Genomic DNA, 22478 nt, shown 5'->3' with positions numbered 1-22478 from the left:
ATCTAGGAAGGTCCCCTCCAACTGCACAAAGTGTTCTGAGCAGATGTTTCCCTGAACACTAATGGAGACCAAATGGTGGATGTGAGCACAGTGGGGCAGTGAGTGGAATGTTTCAGCAGTGGCAATGGTAGCATCTCTGGTCATCTCTGCTGGTGAAAATGTACAGCTAATGGTGGTGACTGTGTTGAAAAACAGTGTTTTGTAGCTGAGAATTTGCTTTATCAAATAGTGCTATTGTGCTTTTTGTATCTGTTGCAGTTTCCAAGGAAATAAATAGGAGGCATTACCTTTGGAGCAAGCAATAAGCACAAAATGACCTGAGGGGCAGCTGCCCACAGCCTGGGCTGGGCTGGACAGCACGGGTGTTTTGCAGCCATATGCAGCTTTGTTTGTTGCAGTGTTACAGCAGATCTGAGCAATGATTTCTCTGGGTGCTGATGACACTGAGCAGGGCAGAGCCATGGGGTGTTCGTGCTGCTGCCCAGGGGACACGTGGGCTTCCCTGCCCACAGCTCAGCATGTGGTTCAGAGCTGTGTTGTGGAAGGGTTTATTCATTTACTGAGCGGATGTGCTGATAAGAGCCCTGTGATAACTGGCAATAAAGCTATAATGACAATATGTTTCAATATATCAGCAAATACTCCTTGCTATGAAACCTTTTTCCTTTTTCTCTCCCGTAGATTAAAAGGATCTGCCTGAAAGGATGCTTCTCATTTCAGTCTGTGTAAGCACACAACGTCTGGCAGGTGTCTGTCACGCCTGAGGATGGGTTTGCCAGGACCCAGATATCATTGAGGGCACCACTGGAGCCCTGAGTGTTGCTCAAGACCACTAAGGAGAAAGAACAGCTATTTCAACCGGCAGCATCAGTGCGCTGGCAGAACATGAATACAACAGTCACCTTTAATATAGAGCAAGCTGGTGTGTCTGACTCCTGGGCACATAAACACTGCAAACCATGTTTGGGTACTGGACTCATAGGTGAAATTAAAGTCACATTCCTCACATAGCTCCTTCCTGGCTAGCTATGAATCACGAGTTTAAAAACCATTTCCTCATTATCTTTTCCTTGCAGGATAACACTATGAGTTTTGTGAAGCTGTGATTGTATCCCATTTGATTTCCCTGCCCTCTGCTCTTCTCATACAGGGCACAAGTGGACTGTGCTCTGAAACACCCTGTTCAGGAAAAGGGGGAAATGCCTCAAGCTGATACACTTCATGTGATGTTGGCAAACACAGAAGGTGCCATCTCTCTGCCTCCCCACTGCATGTGGCCTCGGTACCCAAACTGTGGTCCCCTATAGCTGTGACCCCATAGCAAGGACCGCCCCAATAGCTCTGCCACTTTGTTCAGGAAGAAAAATCCACATTGTGCATGAAAAGGAAACATGGGAAAACCCCCAGCTCCACTTAGTGGGCAAAGCATAAACAACATATTTCAGCTGCAGCAACAGCTGAAGGGTGTGTTTACAATGCTCAGCGGAGCCTCGTGTAGGGAAGGTTTGCTTTCACTCCAAAAGCCTGTTCTAAAGCCTTGTGTCCCTGGAGAAGGCCATGCAGGGCTTTCCAGGATTGAAAAACAGAGAATTCAGAATTTTTCAGCATTTTTTCTGCTTGAAAGTATTTCAGTAGCTCTGTTAAAGAGGTAAGGATGGTTCACTGAGTAATTCCCACTGGTTGCACTGTGTGCATCTCACCCCAACCACCTGCCTCGTTTTCTGGTGCTCCCTCTCACCAGGAAGGCCCTGCAGGGGATGTGGATTACAGCCCAGCCTCTCAGCAGCAGCACTGTGTGACTATCAGCTCCTGCCCTTTCCAGTCCTGGGGACCAGATCCATTTAAGGTAAGAAAGCAGCACAATAAATGGAATTATCCCACCTCCTGCACTTGGAGATAGTTCTAGCAGGTAGTTCTTGGTGCTTTGGGCAACCCTCAGCTTTGAATATCCCACTGTACGTGTTTGTATTGTGTTCCCTCCTGTGAGATCCAGCCTGGAGGCACCAAGTTTGCCTCCTACGCTGCCAGTGTTTGCAGTAGTGATGGGCTATCTTTCCCATCCCCTCTCTATCTCTGTTGTTGCTCCTTCCCACCAGAATCACCCTGTGATGCTAATGAGCACCGAGGTGGCTGCACGGCAGCTACTGGCTCCTAGCTATAATTTTGGCAGTTAATTAGAGGCTCTACTACTTGTCCCAAAAGATGGAAAGCTTTAATTAGGTTTGTAAAGGGACTGTGAAAAACCAACCAGCAGTTGGTGAGCATGCTGCCAGTGGAGTGCCAGCACATAGCATGGCAGAGATGTACTAGTTGTCTGTGGCTCCTGGAGAGCACAGCTTTATTTGGCAAAATAAGGAGAAGAGGGGGTGGGAGAGCTGGTGCTGCCCTCACCCATGGCTCTGCAGGGTGGCTGGTTCAGCCTGCACAATCCATTTAGCTGTAGAGCATCTTCCTGTGCTCTGCTCACAGGGGTTATTGCATTAAGCTGCAGACTGGGAGATGGCAGTAATGTTTTTATGCAGACATTCACTGTCCCAAGGTGCCCTGGATGTAGAGGCTGGTGGCCACAAGTATCTCCTGCTCCAGATACCTTCGGGCTGAACCCTTGCAGGCATGCACTGTCAGTATATCCAACTATTTAAAGGATGAAGAGGAAATGGCTTTATTTCAGTGGTTTTCCTCTGCTCTGCTCTCTCAGGATGCCAACTGCTTGTGGTTGTCAGTGGGAAAGGAGTGCCTGACTCTGCTTGGAGGTTCCAGCTGTTATTTTATCAGCTCTGTGCCCTGTTTTCGCACTGAAGAAACAGTTGTCATGTAGGCTTATGCAGCAGAGATGGATGTAGGACGGAAAGAGTCACCTGGCAGGAGAGGGCCTGAGGTGTTTGATAGCTCTGAATATCAGATTTCATTGGAGTGGCTTTTTGCAGTTAATGATCTTACTAGAAGCACACCTTGATGGTATAAATGCTTGCATTTAGAGACATCTCCTACTTCTCCTTTCAGCTTAGATGACACCCTCTTCTCATGCAATTCTCCAGCATTATTTGCATGAACACGTCCATCCTTAGATCTATATAAATGTACTTATTCCTTGGTTACACAGATTTTCCCTATTCTGGAATTGTGGCAACACTGCTAAGAATCATAGAATCTATCTATGACTGAAAGTTGTAATGAGTGCAGAGGTGTTCAGGAGGATTCACCTAAGACACTCCTTGAGTCCTATCAAGACGCTCCCCATATGCCAGCCTCCCTCTGCAACCCCTGGGTAATGGACTTGGCTTGGATAGAGAGCAGCCAAAAAACACCTAAGTGTTCTGTGCACAGACCAAGCTGAGAAGCAGTTCAAGTTGTGCAAATCAAATTGAAACTCTGTCTCCTGGCATTTGTCCATGGCAGCTACTTGCAGCCCCCGGGCTTGGCTATCAGCTCTGCAGCTAATGAATTGCCCCGTGATGTGATTGTGCTTGGCTCTTTTCTCTCTTTGCTGTCCTTGGAGCCTCATCCCTGATAAATCACATGCAGCCCCTGACCTGCACATATCCAACAATGAGCAATGTGGGAAGGCCACAAGCAGTGGCTCCCACCAGCCTGACCCTCCCTCCCATCAGCAGATTTCTCAACAAAACAGAGGCTCTGTGTCTGTGTTATCTCATGAGTGGAAGAGCCTTTCCTGGGCGTCCAGGCTTTCTCTGGAATGGTTCTGATTTGTACAAGAGGGGCAAAGAGCAAGGCAAGGCCTGTTTCTCTGGATGGAAGATGCAGCAGCTAAGCTGGCAGTGGTGCTTGTCCCTTTGTGTGAGGCATCTCACCTGGCCCTACTGCTGTGCCTCCACGTCCCTCCTTGGCTCTGGGGCACATGAACTTTTCTAACTAGCTTTGGTCCCATCCAAACCTGATGTACTGCATTGTTTTCTGCATCCCAGATGTCTATGAACTCTTCTGATGACTTATTTTAGCTCTGTTGAAAGGTGGTTACCTCCTGTGCATCTTCTACTGCAGGATGTTAAATCCCTGGGTACCAGTTTCTATCCACCTGCATCCCTCCTCTCTAAATACTGTTTTTCATCCACTTTCCCACTGCCATGGATGCTTATCACTTACTTTCTAAGATGGTAGATTGCAGGTCTCCTGAACTAGCTGCTCTTGAGATGGAAACAATGAGATAATAGCAGCAAACTGTTGGGAATTAAGAACCCTCTTTCATTTTTGGCATTGAAATTGGAGTCAGACTGCAGCTGACCACCCTGGTCTTCCCAGTGCACTCGCCCTGTCTTTGGATGAAGGCAACAGCACTGTGCCATTAAGGCTTCATGGAGACATTTATTTTCGTAATGATTAAGAACTCAATTTTATTGAGTGAATGCTTTTTAACTTCGATCCTGTAATTTGCTCTCAGACTATCCTTCAAAATGTCTGAAGATGTTTAATGTCGGTAACAACAAAGTCATAAGCTAAGACAAGCTGTGGATTTTGGACACTTCTTCCCCATGACCTGTGTTGGTGCATTGGTGTTGGGCAATGCTTGTGCACTCACTGCACAAACTGGCTTTGACCCTATAGTTTACACTAGAAAAAGCAACCCAAATGTGTGCATTTTGACATCATTGGAAGCTTTCAGAACAACAGGCTATTTTCAATCTCTGGATGGCTCCTGCCCTAAGCTGGCTGCCCCACATAGAGTCCCTATAGAGCACTGTGAGGATCTCCTGCTGCTATGGATGGGGCTGAGGTTGGGAGGCACTGTCTCCTCCTCTGGTCCTCTTTGCTGTGGGGAGGAGGCATTCAGTTCTTGACTTGGAAATGTGATACTCCTCGTGATGCTTCAGACTAATTGCAGGTGAGAACTGCAGCTTTCATGGAGATCTCTAATGGTGTGAAGCTTCTCTTCATTTCCATCCTAAATTATTTATGGCCGGCTCATTCCCATTAGTTCTTCTTAGCTTAATTATTTTCTTTTCCTGCTGTGACTCTTTATAAACAGCAGTAATAACCTCTCTCAACCCTCAGCTGAATGAGCCATCCTTCTCCAGTCTCCCTGTGGAGTCTCTCTTCTCTGTCTCGGTTACCACGCTTTTGGGAAAGGCTGTGCCTGCAAAGATGTGGGGAAAGGCTTCAGTCACGGTGGGCTGAGCATGAGCCATGGGGGGGTGGGAGGGGGTCAAAGAATATGGCCAAGCTGGAGAATGGGTGAGAGCATCAAAAATACCTTAAAGCAGAGATTAAAGAAGGAAACTACAGACTGAGAGGGTAGACAAAAAGGCTGAGGTTGTCCTGCCAAAGTTACCCTCTCATCCCAGCCTCATCCATCCCAGTCAAATTTATTTATTTTGATTCTGAAACTATTTTTCCATGCTTATACTCTTATTTCAGGCAATAGAATGACTAAGTCCATATATGAAGACTCAGCTTGGATCCTGACATCCCCCCCCAGGCTCTCTTTGCTCTGTGGATGAACCACCACTGCAGGAAGGTGCTGACAACCACTGGTTCTAACTCGACCACCATCTCTCCTGCTAAATGTGAGTCTTTGTAAAGCTGACGAGAGAAGCCTACACAAACTAACTGCTTTCTAATGGTGGGTTTGTGTGGGTGTATCCACAGCTACCCATTAGTTAGCACATATATCATTTGTGAAACTGTTACAAAGAAGAGCCTCCTACATTGCTGATGTGAGTTTCTGCTTAATTCTCACTGATTAAGTTAACCTACCCTAAGGTGCAGTGCAGAAGCTGGAGTGATTTTTGTGATAACTCATTCTACAGAGCCTTTCACAGAAGGTATTTCAGTGATGATAGTTAAGGGCTGTCCTTAGCTTCACCACCAACCCCCTTAGCTCTGCCTTAGCTGCGCTGTGAGCTTTGCCTTCAGCCTGCTGCAAACCGTGGTGCTTGCACATCTCTTGCTGAGACTCAGGGCAGTGCTGTGTTGGCACCAGCAGCATGGCTGTGCTTGAGAACTTTTTCATGAAATTCCATCCATTTTTGGGTTCTGCTGTTCTCTTCCTTGGAATTACCACTTTAAGTTTGGAGCTATAAAGGGATCGTTGCAAAGAAAAAAGAAGATACAACTGCAACCCAGGGGAAGCATGTGGTTGACATCCATCTACAGTCTGTGCAAAATCTGCTGCTCGTCTTTGAGGCACCGTGGCAGCAGCCTCATTTCCCTCAGCACCCAGCAGCACCCTCTGAGCGTGTCTGAAATCAGATCTATTTTCTTCTGAAAACCTAATGGAGTGCTTGAGAAACACAGCCATGAATTGTTTGGGGAGATGGTGCCAGGCAGTCCGATTTGCTTCTGACATGATTCCAAAACACCAGTTGACTGGAAACTAAGCGTAACCCCAGCAGAAGGATTAATCCAACTATTTTCTTAAGAAGAAAAAAATCATTACTATGAATCTTTCCAAGCTTGCACAGAGTCAGCAGTAAGCCCTTTTCCTGAGCTGCTGGCTGTGGCTGCAGATCTGGCAGTGATGCTGTGGAATCGATCGTTTCCCTTTGGCAGGGCCAGTGAACAGCATCTGCAGAGGCAATGCTGCTGCTGAGCCGTTCCCTTTGCTGCCTGTACTGGGATATGCAGCATCTGCCATGGCTGCTGGCTGCAGAGGTATATGAAGGAAATGGTTTTCATGTAAAATATATCACTTCTTTGCTACTGGATGTGTATGGAATGTGTTGGGAGGATGACGAGACCACGCTGTGCTAGCCCTGGTCCCTGGTGCCCTGTGATGGGTGGGATGGCTGTGCAGCAGGGACTGCCTTTCTTCTTTCAAAGGATATTTTTCACAGGAAAACAACAGTTAAACAAAAAATTGCTGGTTTGATTGTTTCCTGCTGCCAGCTTTTCCTCTAGGAACCTCCCTTTCAACCCCTTGAAAATAAACTGTACTTCAAAGAGTTGAGATGGAGAGCTGTAGTTGGACCCAGGGGTGGCCCTGCTGCAACCCTACCCCCTCCTGGAGCCCCACCATTCGCCCTGCCCCTCTCTCACACCAGCAGAAAGAAATCCTTTTACCTTCTCCAGGGTTTATTAGTTGTTTTGTGCCTTAGCTCTTCCACGAGCAAGAAGAGTCTGCAAACGGAAACAAAAAGCATCTGAAAGAAACAGTAAGTAATTTCTAACGAGCCATTCCAGGATATTTTAAATGATGAAACACCCCTCTGCTCTGTCTGCAGTTAACCAGGGTCCTTTGGAGCCAGGAGGCTACTGAATATTTTAAGAGCAATGTTATTTTTCAGCAGTTCACAGCTAATGAATTCCCGATTCATATCTCACAGTAGGTGAAAAAGACAAGAACAATCAATTTCCATCTCAGCTGCAATATGTTTCCCACTGCTTGTGGAACAGGTCATGCTCAGAGCTTGAACCAGGAGGATGGAGGTGATGGGGCCATGTCAAAGATGCTCTCTGTGCTCTGGCAAGATCAGATGTATGTTGGCTGCTTTATATTTCTATTTTGTAGGCTTTTAGAGTAAAATGAGCTATACGGTATGCAGGTCTGTGGACCACGGGGTCAACCTGCTGCTAGCAGTGATGGTGTGCATCTTTGCTCAGTGCTTTTGCATGTCATGCTGTAACAGAATGGCTGAGTCATGGTCTGAAGCAGTGATTGAGCACCTGGTGGGAAGGCAGGGCCAACCCAGAGGAGCTCAGGTGCATGCAATGTACCCAGGTGACTGGGAGGGCTAGGAACCAGGATGCACCTCTTCCCAGATCTCATTTAAGGGCTGGTGGTGGAGGTGAGGGTATCTCACTGGAGATCCTTGCATACCTGAGGCCTTCTGAAGGTAAGCAGCTTTTCTCCTTTATTTCTGTGACTGTATCTGCTGTATTTGTGCTTGTTTACATTTGCTGCAGCCAGGACTTTGCGACCCCTCTATTATCATGGTACTTTCCATCCCATTATAGCATTACACACCACAGCTGGGAGGAGAGATGAGAAGTGCAGATATGTTGCTGTTTCTTTCACAGTCTAAAACACAGTTACAGTTTGGTCTCTTCAGATTCAGGCTCTGCAATCTGTCTGCACTCTACATGTGTTAAAAGTGCACTTTTTGAGGCTGCCAAGGACTCCATTTTCATATTATTTTGCTGGGTACTCCTCAGTTTCTTTCCAGTTCTGCTTTTGCTAAGTGCTTGCAAAACAAATTACAGCCAATATTCCCTCATCAGGGCAGTGCTTCTAAATCCACTGTGTCTCTTGGTTTCTATGTGTTAGTGCACCCACCCACACTGCACTGATCATGAGGAAAGGAGCTTCGCTGGGTGATCGGCTCCCCTGTGCTCCCCCAGCACAGAGCACCATGGTGGTTGGTTTGGCTCCATCTCCTGATGGCTTTGTGGATGTACGGCTGGTTTAAAGAACTGCAAGACTGACAGTAAGTGGTGTTTGGAGAAATAGTTGGATCACTTGTATGGAAGGGAAGGAATCCACAGAGAGCTGTGATGCACAGACAGCAGCACTGGCTGCTCCTGTCCGTGCTACTCCCAAGGTATTTCTGGGACAAGGACATATGTCATAGCTGTTTTCCTACGTTCTTTGCTCAAACCTTCAACTCTCAGGATTGTGCAGTTTGCTTTAAAATTCCCTTGGTTTGGGCCACTCCTGGAGCAGGTTTGGGGAAAAAGTTCTGAAATGTTGAGGTATGGGAAAAGCCTGAAAGCTCCGCAGCTCCCAGCCCGAGCTGTCAGTAAAAACCATCCTGAACTCCAAGCTCCTTATCTCCTAGCAGCGTAAATATTTTCTACGTGAGCAGGAAGGAGGATGGATGAATGCATTTTTGCAGGAAAATGTTACAGCTCTGGGAACAGGGACTTCAGAGCCATCCTTATCCATGCTGCTGGCAGTGGGGCTGTGTGCTGGAGGACAGCACTCACCCTGCTGTGCCAAAGGGAAGGATTGCAGCCAGCTGCTCTCAGGGCATCCACTGCTCCATGCTGCCTTTCATCCCTGTGCCAGCTGGTTCCTGGCTTGGGCACCAGCAGCTCAGAGCATTGCGAAGGCCTGCAGGGTCATTGCTCTTAGTGGGGAGCCTGTGCTGGGAATATGAATACTGGCAATTAGTGGTGGTGAGGATATTGGTAAGGAGGGGGAGGCTCAGTGCAGCAGCACACCACAACCAGCACAGGGGATATTCAGCCCCATGCAATCCACCTGATGAAGTTTCTTCCTTCTATTTTGTCTCTTAAACAAACATCATTTTATCCCTATTTTGTCTATATTTGGTGTAATCAGATCACTCCCTTCACAGACTCATTTCCTGCCTCTGGGACACTGAAGCTATTCTTATTTGTTTTTCCACGGGCCTCTCTGCTTCTAATTACTTTGTGCTGACGTTGTGGGAATATGCTGAGGCTGTGCCACCTCTGATACTGCCACATGGCTCTGTGATACACAGTAGTGCCCCAGCCCCTCTCCAGGTATTTCCTGCCAGCAGTTTGCTCTTAATTCCTGCACTTGGGTGTAGGATAAAGCTGAATTCTGGTAGCTTTAGGCCTAGGGAGCAAGCAGGCAGAAAGCATGTGATTTGGTTTTATTTTTTAATGGCATTCAGTGAGGTTCTGCTGTACTACAGATAATAAGAGACTGGTGGTGCAGAAAAAGCTCTCTGTATGCTCACACAAATAGTTGATGCGGATCTGCTGCTGCTGCTGCTCTGGCAACAGCTGCTGAGCTCGTCATCTAAGAAAAAGCACTTCATTATTTTTTATTTGCCAGATATTTAAATTGCCCATGGGTGGGAGGTCTCTCCTAAACCAATTCTATTTGGAAAAGCCTATAGCAGAAATAGTTACTGAGAAATGGGAGGGGAAAACCTTTACTGAGAAAGGAATGGAGGTAAAAATGATATATAGATACATATAGATACATATAGATACATATAGATACATATAGATATCAATATATTGATATATAGGGATATAGGTATGTGTGTATATATGTCAAATAAGCATACGGTTATGTGGTGTATGTATTTATAAGTTTGTACAATTTCAACTAAATGTAAAACTTACAAGTGCTGGTTTGGTCCCAAATTAAGCTGTGGATTTAAAGATAAAGGGGTCAGTTGTTTGTTTTTGTTTTCCCCTAAGGTCCATGTGATTCTCATCTGGATAATCTAATTAACTTCCTAATGTAAACAAGGGCTGGCTGACTTCCACCTGCATTACCCCAGCTCTGTTGCTGTGAGATGGCTGATGTTATGAAGGAACCCCAGTTGCTCAGGTTTTTCTGATGTTCTCTTGTTGTCTGTGTGCTGCAGCCATTTCTTCCTGTGAAGCCCCATGGAAGGGATGGGTTTCCTGGGCTCCATCCTTGTTCCAGGTAAGCCCACAAGCATTGCCACTCACATGGCAGTGGCATTTTTCCTTCAAGCTCAGCTGTGCCATCAGCTGCTTTGCTGAAATCCCAGCCCTTGTTTCCCCACCTCTTGTTGAATGATGATGTCTTTGTGTTAGGCTGTGTACCAGCACATGACACTGCATTAAAAGGAAAGAGAGAGATAACAAGGTAGCACAGCCCTATTGACTTTTTGATTTTGTTTCTAGTTGTTACATTTAATCATGATAGTTTTGTTGTGTCAGCCTCCTTTAAAGGATGCATTGTAACATAAAAGGGCAATTCCAAACAAAACAGAGATGTATTTCAAAATACAACTGTAACACACAGGGTTTTTTTTTTTTTTTTCCGCTTATCTTGGTGTAGCAAATAATGTGCAGTTATTTAGTATCTTTAGAAAGAAAAAACAAATTCTTGCAGCTCGGTACAAACACCGTGCTGCTTGTTGAATGCAGCATCAGCTTTCAATCCTGCAGCCACCTCAGAAAAGCATTAGCTGCCCTTTGGATTTCCAGCAAAAAAAGAACTAACACATTGGTGCCTACAGCTGTTGTTTGACCATCAGTAGAGGATCAGGTGCTCAGGGGGAATAGCTCCCAGCTGCCACCTCTGCAGCTACCCACACTGTTACACACTGATCCAGGTTTAGGTCTGCATCTACTCAACACAAACCTTTGAGAGAGCCTCAGGGCCATGCCAGCTAGTGGCATTTTCTGACCATATCCATCTTTCATAAATAAAATATCCACAGCAGCAGGCTGGCTCCCTCACCTCTCCTAGTTCTGAAACAGAAATGTGAAACAAAGGGGCATAATAGCAATTACTCAAGCAGCTGTTTGATTGCTGCATCCTCTTCTGTTAAGAACAGCTGTTCAAATAGATTGGAAAATAACAAGTGACAAACTTCCATGTGCTCTGGGGTTTCATTTATCACCCCCTCTGTACTTTTCATTTAGATTGAGGTAGCACAAGAGAGTGTTGTGGCTGGTAAAGCATTGCTTTGTGCTTTGGCACCTCAAGTCTGTCATAAAATTTGCCAGCAAAAGCAGTGCTGAAATAAATCCTCAGAAATCCACAAGGAAGAGGAACGTTTCAGTAGGTACCTTCAGCTTAAACCAGCAGCTTACTTCAAGCAGAAAATCTCAGTGTTGCAGCCTGCATACATCCCTGTTATAAACTAACACAGCACTGCAGATTGCAGTGTTAAGTCCCTCTAAAAACCCAGTTCTGTGTTTATGTGTTTAAAACCCACCCTATGTGACTGTTCCAGAGGCAGGAGCTGCCTTCACGCAGCCTGAGCTTAACACTGCAAATGTCCTACAATTTCACTGGGTGAAGAGTTTAGTTTTGCTTTTCTACCTGGACTTTCAATAATGTCACATTGAACAGCTCCAACTTCTAGCAATGCAAATGAAATGACTCTCTATGCTGGCACTTAATTACTATTTAAGGAAAAAAGGAGCTTGAAAACTAACCATGCTCTGTCAAACAGAGTACAAAATCTTTATTGACCAATAAGTTAAGTGTTGTCATAAATAGATGTTCCTTTTGTACGCTGTATTGAGAATGAAGCTAAGCTTCTGTTACTCTTCTGAGTCTGATCCTTCTTCATCTTGGCTGATCTGGAAGTAGCGCAGCTCATACGTCTCTTTGTCAGACGCAACAACACGAAGCCAGTCACGAAGATTGTTCTTCTTGAGGTACTTCTTGGTGAGGTATTTTAGGTACCTTACAAACATCAATTACACGTTAGAACTTCTGCCATTTAACATCCCTTACCAATGCCTGTACTCCACTCATGCCTCTAACAGGGGAACTTTTACATGCTGAATTTTCCAAGGGGTGATTCCACTTAATTAATTACAGCATGAAATCACAAATTACCATGTGTAACAGATAACAAGCCTACATTTTCATTCCTGATATCTAAGAACTTATTTGATGCTTCCTGCCTACACAGCTCAATGCCAGTACCCCCCGGGCCGCTTCTTGCTGCTCTTAACCTTCTACCAACACAACAGATATTGGCACACCTGTATCAGAGAAGTGAATGGAGGGTGTGGGGGAGGAGCTGTACCCATCTCAGTGCACTGATCTACTGCATGCTCCAACAAATGAATCTGCTGGAAAGCTTCCATTGGCTTTAGGGGTTCTCTTGCCATATCATGTATGTGTATATTTTAATATAACTAATTATAACCCCATGTATATAAATATAACCCCACTACTTTGCAAACACAGTGAAAAAAAACAAAACAGTCAGACCTTTTAGAGAACTGCTTCTCCGATGTCACGGTGATTTTGTTCTTCAAACGTTCAATGTGAACAGTGTTCCCCAGGTTCCCAGTTTTCCCATTGACCTTAACCTTCTCCTTTAGGAACTGTTCCTGTTTCGACATTAGAGAAGAAATAGAACACTAGGGAAGGGCACCCTAGGTATGAACTAGGGAAGGGACCCTAGTCATGGAGCGACATTAAATACCACTGTTTGCCACAGTGAGCACCCACAATGCTGTAAGACTTCCCAGCATGCAATTAATTGAGATGACACAATCACGGCAGCGTTGGAGCTGGAAATGGCCTCTAAGGGCCACCTGGTGTAAGCAGGAACACACACAGCTCCATGAGGAGCTCAGACCCAGCCTGACTATGGGTGTCTGTACTCAGACCCAGCCTGACTATGGGTGTCTGTACTCAGACCCAGCCTGACTATGGGTGTCTGCAGGGCCAGGCACCCATCTTATCATCTATATGAGACACGTAAGCCCAGGAAACGTTCAGGAGCTGCGGGTGAATTAATTACAAAGCAGCTGTTTGTTACTTAGGGGCTGGTTTCCAAAGGCAGCCCATTGCACCGAGCACCAGCAGCACGAACACGGGCAGCACTTACAAAGTTCCCAGAATCGAAGATCCCATCTTCAACAGGATGCGTCAGGTCGAGGCAAAACTTCCACGTCGCCTTCTTAGCCTTCCTATCTTTTTGCTAAGAACGAAACGGCAGCACCGGCAGCGTCAGCTCCGCACCACAGCGCGTCTGTTCGCCACCCCCGGCCCTCAGAGCCACCATCACCCGGTCTCCATCCCCACAGCAGCCGGCTGCTCCCCGGCACAGGCCGCCCCCTGCCCGCTGTGGTTGCCCACACAGCGGCCTCCCCGCCCGCACTCACCGGCCCCATCACGCCGCCGCCGCGACTCACGCCGAAAGGAAGAGGCCTGGCGTACACCGCGCTTTTATAGCCGGCCCGACGTCGTGACGTCATGACGCATGCGTGATGGTGGCGTAATGGCGGGCGGAGCCGCGGCCCAGTCAGGCCTTGTCCCTCCCGCCCTCCCCCAAGGACGAGTCACAGGCGGCAGCGGAGCGAGTCACCTCTTTATTTACTCTAATTAATTGTCATTAGGTACGAAAGCATTTCTTTTTTTTTCTTCCTCGTACAATTCTAGGCCGAGCTGCTCTAGCGTTAAAAGTGTTTCCTCGTTCAGAAAGCGCGGGGTTGGCCCACAGACACAAAGCAAAGCTACGCTAGGCCCCAACCCAGCACACAGGGCCCATAACATAACACAGGTTAAAGGCCTCTAACACCACAGGGCCCATAACACAGCTTAAACACAGGGCCCATAACACAGGTTACAGGCCTATAACACCACAGGGCCTATAACACCACCTCGGCCCCATTGCCCCAATAAGCATCACCGCGCTCCCCTTCCCCCAGCACTGCCATCTTTATTATTATTATTTCTGGAGATAGATAAACACATAATGGCCGTTTTCAGCTCCTTTGTGGGTGTGGTGTCAAACAACAACGCACTTTCTCAAGCATACAGACACCTCCCGGGCTTGCAGCTGCCTCTGGGCACAGCCTGCTTACAAATAGGGAATGGGGGTTTCAGTGACACAGAGCCAACGTTCAGACCAACACATCAGCTCTTGGCTCACATCAGTTATTCCCCCAAGCACAGGAGCTCACCTGTGCCTTTAATAACCTGTGTGTGAGATATGCAACAAAGCCTTCAGGTCGTCTGATCCTGACATTGAATTCTATAGTAACAAACTACATCCTAATCACTCAAGCAAAAAAAAAAAAAAAAAAAAAAAAGGAAAAAAAATAGTGGGATTGATTGAATTCTGAATTCTAAAGACTGACCTGCAGTAACCTGAAGAGTTTCAACTGTCAACAAGTTTTGACTCCTTTACAGATTATACTGTAAAATTGACCTGTATTGTGAAGCTAAAGACCGTGCACCGTTTCTGGGTACATCGTGGGTTAGAAAAACCTGTGAGAGGCTTGAAAGCGGTTACATTAAAACAATGAAACTCAGCTAACTTCTTAAAAAAAACAGCCCTGAGAACATGGCTCAACCAGGAGGAGCCCGGTTGAAAAACCACCATTAGAAGCAACAAGTTGAAGGATCTGTTGAAATCTTGAAGTATTACGTGCCAACATTTGAGGCAGGAAATACCGCAGTCTTTCCAATTCTGTAAAGCAGTATGAGAAGCTCAATGAGTTGGAGCCATAAAAAAATGCATTGTTTGGAGTGGAAATACTTGTCTTCACCTCCTAGTCATCACAGCCTTTATTTTAAGCAATTGCGTGAGCTACCATGAGCTTATTTTTCTATTTTAATACACTTGGTTTGAGAGTGTTAAAGACAAGGCTAAAAAACAAGTAGTTGGATGACGTTTGTTTTAAAGTAAAGCTACGAAATAGGAATTCTCCTAAGCATTTGCTTAGAGATCTTAAAAAATATGCATCTATATGGACTACTGATCACAATGTTGTTGCAAATAATTCTGACAGCAGACTGAAACATCTTACATTGGAAAAAGTGTCTCAAAGACTTGTTCTAATTTAGAAGCAACTTTCAACCCTACTAAAACTTGGAGATTATGCTTAAGACTCATGCTTATGTATTATTATCTATGGGAAACTTCATGCACGACGAGGCAATGCTACGCACTTCCATTGTGTTTGAAGCGCTTCACAAAAGACAACTAAGTATATAAGAACAAACCTATATTGAAGTACTGAATCATTTAGGTCTTGCAGAACTGAAGGTTGCAATAGGACGTCCTTAAGCCCCAAGGAGGGTTCTTCCAGCAAGCTGGAAGTCATAAAATATTGATCTTTAGATTGCCTTAGTACCTGAAAACTTGTCAGGCCAGGACCCCACTTGTAGAAACAGGATGGAAAACAGCTCCTGTCCTGGAGAACTTAAAGTCTAAGTAAATACATAGACAGTCTAAGTAAATACTTGGACTGTGGGCCAGTGGCATTGAACAACTGTCTTCCAACAAGGGTTTGGAGGGACTGACAGGCACCAGAAAGCAGACTGAAACCCTACCAGAACATCAAAGTCCTGTAGATTTCAAGCATTTTAGAAAGCATTCATAACCATTGGGCTGCCGATCACACAGATCAGTTTGCTGTTAAGACTATGATGGATGGTTTCAGTCACCTCTAACCCCACCAAAGCCTGTCCCTCAAGTATCGGTATGGGAAGGCAGGAAAGGACATAGTGCAGAGCTGCTTCTACTGCTAGCATGCCCTTAAAAAACCTTTCTGAAGCATTTGGATCTACAGCTTTTAGAAAAGCTCTGTCATTTCAGTCAAGGAGCTATTCAGAGAGCTCACTCACAACGTGCACTGTACTAGGTAAGAGCATGCAGCAGTATCCTACTTCTGCCAGGTGTCCCAGGTAACTGTGCTTTATTACCAGAGTATATTTATTGCTGTCTTTACCTTCATCGTACTGCTCCCCATCATGAGAAGTCTATAAAGAATACATGCTTTTGCCCACTATGTTAGACTTCCAAGATTTGCTAAGCCCTACCACAGTATGTACAAGGGCAGTTCAGGATAGTTGCCACGAGCCCTTTGGGGATTAGAGAGTACAAGCTGGAAACACTTAAGCAGTAAGCAGCAGCGTGAAGTCTGACTCTCATTGCCAACAGTTTGAATTGTACAGATGGCCTAATGCAGCATACGAGGTGTTCACAAGTTGTCCTACATCAGCTGACAGCTGCTGAAGCTTAAGGCGAGTCCATGAAATGGTTTACCCACTGTGAAGAGAGACTGAACCATGGGCTAAGAAGTTTCCCACCTATGAAGAGTCATTAAGTATCTAAATTCAAGTTGAGTGCTATAAACAAGAGTAAGCTAGTTATCCTTCCATGACTTGTTCTGTAAAGCTTTGTTTGCCTATTAAGCTACTAAATAGTCAGAGGCATGCACGTGTGTTTCAATGACTCCAAACTCCTGTGGACAGGAACTAACTTTTTCAGCTACCTAGTTATTCTTATGGTTAAGCCATGGTTGTTCAGTATTGTTTGTCAAGTCTGTATTTTGAAAATACAATATTTCTACTAAAAACAAAAAGAACCCCAACCCCACACATGCATTTAGTTTAGGCTCAATGCTACAATTTGTCCCACTTCTTGAAAAACCACGTGGTCCTTGTGCTACAAAAATATGGTCTGAACCTGAAGATTGAAACCTAAAGCTGGAAGCACTGCAACAGATTCCCGCTGTGTTCGTCACCCTTTTAGAGTTTGAAGATAAATAGAACAAAGAAAAGCAATTGAACTGTGGTTTTGTTTTTTTGTTTTTCTTTAAGTCTGACAAAGGCCTCGAGTGAAAGTCTATAGCTTTAGCATCCGTTCTCACCTTGACCTATCTATGTCTCATCTACTCAAAACTCAACTGCCTGCCTAAACCACAGGTAGGCTTTGACACCATTTTAACGTTACAATAAGCCAACGAGTTGGCAAAAAAAAAGAATACAGAGGTAATACAGTTAAGTTGCACGTGGCCACTGGGGCTCGGTGAAGCCAGCTGGCATTTCTGATCACTTGAGTTTCTTGGTCTAAAATTTGTGATTGGTACCTACAGTTCTGCAAGAGTCCAATCCACAAAATTGTTAAGCTTTAAAAAAAATATAATCAACAAAACAAAGAAAGCTACTTTTATTGTCAGTTCTATCTAAACATGTCAAGAAAAATACTATTTGTGCTCTAGGTCACTTTATAATCCTAGATACCTACTAGCTTATCTAAAAGCCCCTGAATACTGTATTTTGTCTGTTCATACAGACAAACACTGTTTTGCTCAAGCAAATAAAAAATATATCCACTAGTAACACCTGAACGGTTTCTTAGATCCAGAGCTGAAACCCACAGGAATGTTAAAATAGTTACAATTAAGGAATTAAAATCTCAGTGATTTTGAAAACTGCCAGTTAGCCTGCAACACTAATCCAGAATCCAGCACTGCTTTGTAACAATTCAAAAAAGAAATGAGGTTGCTTGTGAAGGCCAGAGCTTTGGTGACAATCAGAACCAAATTTAAAGATCTGTGGTTTATCCAGACCTGAGCAGTTGCCCGTGCCTGGCGATCCTCTTTATTTGCAAGGCTTTATGGCTACAGCACATTCTTCATTCATTGCACTTATGACGGATATCTGAAAGAAAAGACACACAGGTTAATTCCAACCCTCCACAGCAGAATTGCTCCTAGAAGATACAGGCGATCACACCCGACGGTGCAAGATTGTGGCATCTCAAGATTTGTTTTCAGCTTTAAGGTGTTTATACAGCACAGATTACATCGCAAGGCTCCACACAAGAAAGAGTGGAAGCTCCAATCTACACCAAGCAAACAGCACTGCTAGGATCTATCTTGATATCTGAGACTCAGATCACTGTCAGCAGAGCTGGGCTTCAGTGCCACACTGTGTGCCCCTACACAGATGTCCTAATTGCCAAGGAACCAATTCCCAGGTTTTTAACTCTTTCTTCATATAACAAATAACTACATAATGGAGAACACGTATTCTTATGTCAGGCAAGGCCAATTAAACATCTCTCTTCTTGCCTGCCTAACTCTATTCTTACCTGCACATCTTCATTGGCATTGAATTTTCCTTCGATTTCTTTTCCCAGGTCACCTTCTGGCAGCTTTAGATCCTCACGAACTTCACCACTTTCTGTCAGCAGGGAGAGATACCCATCCTGAATCCCTATCAGCTGCAAAGAGAAGGTCATTATTAGGATGTTTAACACGAGCAGCAAGATGAGCAGAAGGCACAGACAGCTGTTACACTAATTCTTTAGTACCGTGTTTCTAATAGTTAAGAACCTAATTTGCCCTGTGAGGTTGATGGCACAGTAAGCAGGAGATTTCTATCCAGACAATTCTTGACAACTTGAACTGTTGAGTAAATGCTCCTGGTTCAGCAGTGCCACATCTGGACAGACAAGTTTGCCAAACTCTGAAGGCAGCAGTACTGTATTAACTGACAAGCAGTCTTGTGGTGAAAAACACTTTACTTGAAGTGTTAGGAGTTGTAGATTTATGGAAATGTGGGAGGATAACATTAACTCACCTGGTAATCATTCCTCTTTATATTTGGGACATCCATGTTATGAGTTGATGGGCAAATATCTTCGTATTTTTTCCCATTGAAGATATCGATACCAACCAGGTGGACCTACAAAGAAAAAGAAAGAAGATCAGTTCCTGTTCATCCTACAGGAGCCAAACAGCACTGAAATCAGCGCTGCTGGTCCCATATGGGGCTTCTTGTCTTTTAAAAGCTAACATGTGAGATGAGATTGTCCTCAAATCCTTTGCATGCTGTGTGAGAGGCCCCTCAGGTGTCCTTCCATATTTCAGATCATCCACTAAAGGAAACGAGTGAAGGCCACAGTCCTCACCTCTAATCATTTTACAACACAAGGTAAAGCTCAATGCTCTCAACTTCTGTTTTGTGACTGTTAAAAGAACATTTATTTCACGTTCCAGCTGTTGTGTGAAACAACAGGATGGTCAAGGAGAACAGAAACGACCACGTGCTGAGATGAGAGCAGCTCCCACCTCCCAATGCTTGCAGCAGCTGCTCAGAGCACATGGATTAGCAATTTACAGCCCACCCTACTCAGCTCTCTTCACTCTCACAACCGGTTCAGTATTTAGCAGTACTATGTAAGACTGGGGGGGGGGGGAAAAAAGGGATTTGCCATGAAGTGCAATGAGAAGGACAGAAAAAAAAACCACCCAGCAGAGTCTTGGCAGCCTCCAGCTTGACCAAACGCTAAATACTTCCCGCGTATCACATGAGGCTGTGGAAACTTAAGATAGCAAACGAGCCCGTGTTTGTAGATCCGCCTCACCATACGAGCTTAGTGGAGCCCAGCCCGGACAGCTGCGGAGCCAACTGCTGGGGCAGCACCAGTCGCGGCCCGGGGAGCGTGGCTGGGGCGGCCAGCGCGGTGCAACCACGCCCTGGGGATTTCATCAGCCCCTTCCAGAACTTACCCAGCCCATCGCTCATCGTTTTATCACCGCCGCCCCGCGATCCCGCCGACCATCCGATGCAATGAGAAGCCCCCGGCCCTGCCCGGCCCAACCCCCCGGCCCCGCTGGTGTCGCAGTACACGCGGTGCCGCCGCTCACCTTGGCGTGGCCGTGCTTTCCCGTCTTGGAGGTGGACATCTCGACGATCTTACATGGGCGGCCCTTCAGTACCACGAAGCCGTTCTTGCGCAGCGCCGAGCACTGCATGGGGTACGTGGACGAGGCGCCGGCGTCGCCCGTCGTGAAGTCCAACTCGTCGGCCATGGCGGCGGCTGCGGGGCTGAACGCACCGAGTCGGTCCGAGCGCGTGTCCCCCCTCCCGGCTCCCACCCCCCACCACCCCGATACCGGAGCGCCGCGCACCGCCCGCCACGTGCCCGCCCTCGGGGCCCTCAGCGCCGCGGCCCAACCGGCCCTTAGAGCCGTTAGAGCCGGGCACGGAGCGGCCGGGAGCCGGGTAAGGGAAAGGGGAGCGTTGGTTCGGCCGCTCTTACCTGCGGAGCGCGGCGGGGCGGCCGGGAGGGCGGGCGGGGGCACACGGCGCCGCGCACACGCGCCCGACCACTGCGGAGCGCGGCGGGAAGGGGCGGCGGGCGGCGGGCAGAGAGAGCACCACGCCCCGAAACACGCCCAACAACTTCCGCTCCGTTCATGAGCGACCATTGGGCCGGCACACAGCGCACCGCACCGCCCCGCGGCACTGAGACCGACACGTGCGGGGAGGTACGGAGTGCGGAGTGGGACAAATGGAGACGGGAGAGGAGCGAGGACGCAGGGGGGAGACATGGGTGTATCGCACCGACAGGACTGAAGGGGGCGCTGCGAACACGGAGCACACATGCATATATATATACATACACACATACATACATACATACATACATACACACATACATACATACACACACATACATACATACACACATACGTACATACATACATACACACATACATACATACACACACACATACATACATACACACATACATACACACATACATACATACACATATACATACATGCATACATACATACACATATACATACATACATACATACATACACACATACATACATACATACACACACATACATACATACACACACACATACATACATACACACATACATACATATACATACATACACACACACACACATACATACATACACACACATACATACATACACACATACATACACACATACATACATGCATACACACATACATACATACATACACGCACACACATACATACACACACATACAGACATACACACATACATACATGCATACACACTTACATACATACATACATACACACATACATACACGCACACTTACATACATACACACAGACACACACCTACCTACCTACCTATATACATACAAACACACATACACACACACACATACATATATACATACATACAGCACCAGCAGTTTGGTTTCAAGGCGTGTTTGTAACCATCGGGGTCTCACTTTACATGTATTTGTTTTGGTACGTGTGCTCAGAGCACTGCACACACCTGGACTGTGTCTCTTCTTCTGAGTATGCTCAGTGCGTTATTGATCTTCATCTCTCTAAGTGTTCATATCAGTCACAGCAGAAATGAGCAGTGGGCAGAAATGAGCTTTGGAAGGTCACAAATAGCAAAGAACGGGCACAACTCATTCATATCATGAAGAAGTGCCTGGTGCCCTGAAGCACTGCATTAAAGCCCAGCCTCAGCCATGTATATCGCAGCCAGCCCTGGGGCAAACACACAGCCTTGTTACCGGCAAACTCAACACAGCACAGGACAATGCTGGGCTCAGCAGACCCTCTGTGTTCCTGCATTCAGTCTCTGTGCAGCCTGAACCAGACAAAAGAGCCTTTGCTGTGACAGCTATAGGCATCACACTGCCCCAGGCACTGCTTGAGCGCTGCCAAACACCCCCTGCTTCTCCCAAGAATGAGTGCAAGCACCAGGGGCTCATCCCGTGTTTGCAGTGGTCTTGAGGATGAGATTCTGGGATGTCCATACACTGACTATGGGCTGTGTGTCCTGGGATGCTCCCAGCTCCCGTCACGCTGCCTCTTCCTGCTTCCTGGTCGCTCTCGACTCGTGTGCTGTGCCTGGTTGTGCAGATGTGACTGGGCAAGGTATGTGCTGTCAGCATTACCCCGGGCACACACTGCAGCTATGAGGCAAGCAGTGCAACGCTGCCAGGGACGCTGAGCCAGCTGGAACCAGCTGCAACTTGCACCAGAAGGAGGGGATATGCATTGCAATTTCGCTGTTTGCTCCTCCCAGGCTGACGCCACGCCAATAGCAGGACGTGTGCTGCACGGAGAGCCCTGCTTCTGCCCCCCATCTGCTGCCCTGCCTTGCAATTGTCCATCCCCTGTAGGTTTCGGTGGGAGATATGGACCCAGAGCACCATCAGACCCTGCAGCATCGGTCCCTGCACGCGCAGTGCTTCATCTTCATCCCCATCAGCTGTTTGAGCCGGGAGAGGGAGGGCACCTCTTCCCCGTGATGAAAAACAAGTTGAAGCCAGGCAGAAGAATCGGTGATAAATGAGCGTGGAAAGTGTTAATGGAGCCAAATGTCCCGAGTTTATTGGATTAGGAAAGTCAAACTAATTTTGAAATTAGGCCTGGAGTGTGGGAAACTAGATATTGTTCCCCATTTATCTGACACGACAGAGAAGTCCTAATGGCTGTCACCTCAGCACATTAGGAAAACACTGTTGAAGCTCTTGCTGACAAGATGCTTTCTCAGGGGCTATTAATTA

General features: G+C 46.4%; 2 protein-coding genes and 1 long non-coding RNA gene across 3 annotated transcripts; 1 reads left to right on the top strand and 2 right to left on the bottom strand.

Moving 5' to 3' along the window:
- Positions 1 to 685: 685 nt before the first annotated feature.
- On the top strand, positions 686 to 9835 carry LOC107318317. Its single transcript, XR_004308428.1, has 3 exons — positions 686 to 1648; positions 1742 to 1846; positions 5374 to 9835. It is a non-coding gene; the product is annotated as an uncharacterized LOC107318317 (long non-coding RNA).
- A 1986-nt stretch (positions 9836 to 11821) lies between these two features.
- RPL22L1 (ribosomal protein L22 like 1) lies at positions 11822 to 13629 on the bottom strand. Its single transcript, XM_015872024.2, has 4 exons — positions 13510 to 13629; positions 13233 to 13325; positions 12608 to 12729; positions 11822 to 12070 (listed from the first exon to the last, which is right to left on the bottom strand). The coding sequence occupies exons 1-4, from the start codon at positions 13600 to 13602 to the stop codon at positions 11926 to 11928; spliced, it is 453 nt and encodes a 150-aa protein (XP_015727510.1). The 5' UTR covers positions 13603 to 13629; the 3' UTR covers positions 11822 to 11925.
- Positions 13630 to 13703: 74 nt separating this feature from the next.
- EIF5A2 (eukaryotic translation initiation factor 5A2) lies at positions 13704 to 20290 on the bottom strand. Its single transcript, XM_015872023.2, has 5 exons — positions 20190 to 20290; positions 19795 to 19975; positions 18725 to 18829; positions 18234 to 18365; positions 13704 to 17800 (listed from the first exon to the last, which is right to left on the bottom strand). Exons 2-5 carry the CDS (start codon positions 19957 to 19959, stop codon positions 17741 to 17743), a joined length of 462 nt encoding a protein of 153 aa, XP_015727509.1. The 5' UTR covers positions 19960 to 19975; positions 20190 to 20290; the 3' UTR covers positions 13704 to 17740.
- Positions 20291 to 22478: the final 2188 nt, after the last annotated feature.

The sequence above is a fragment of the Coturnix japonica genome, chromosome 9 (genome assembly GCF_001577835.2).
Source record: "Coturnix japonica isolate 7356 chromosome 9, Coturnix japonica 2.1, whole genome shotgun sequence".
Lineage (NCBI taxonomy): Eukaryota > Metazoa > Chordata > Aves > Galliformes > Phasianidae > Coturnix > Coturnix japonica.
This window is presented reverse-complemented; position numbering and strand designations above follow the sequence as displayed.

Coding starts and splice junctions, on each gene's coding strand:
- EIF5A2 (XM_015872023.2), bottom strand. CDS start 19,959: ATGGCCGACGAGTTGGACTTCACGACGGGCGACGCCGGCGCCTCGTCC. Junction 18,830..19,794: donor GAAAGCACGGCCACGCCAAG/GTGAGCGGCGGC, acceptor TTTTCTTTGTAG/GTCCACCTGGTTGGTATCGA. Junction 17,801..18,233: donor ATGCCAATGAAGATGTGCAG/GTAAGAATAGAG, acceptor CTTTTCTTTCAG/ATATCCGTCATAAGTGCAAT.
- RPL22L1 (XM_015872024.2), bottom strand. CDS start 13,602: ATGACGTCACGACGTCGGGCCGGCTATAAAAGCGCGGTGTACGCCAGG. Junction 13,326..13,509: donor GCGGCGGCGTGATGGGGCCG/GTGAGTGCGGGC, acceptor TTTCGTTCTTAG/CAAAAAGATAGGAAGGCTAA. Junction 12,071..12,607: donor GAGAAGCAGTTCTCTAAAAG/GTCTGACTGTTT, acceptor GATGTTTGTAAG/GTACCTAAAATACCTCACCA.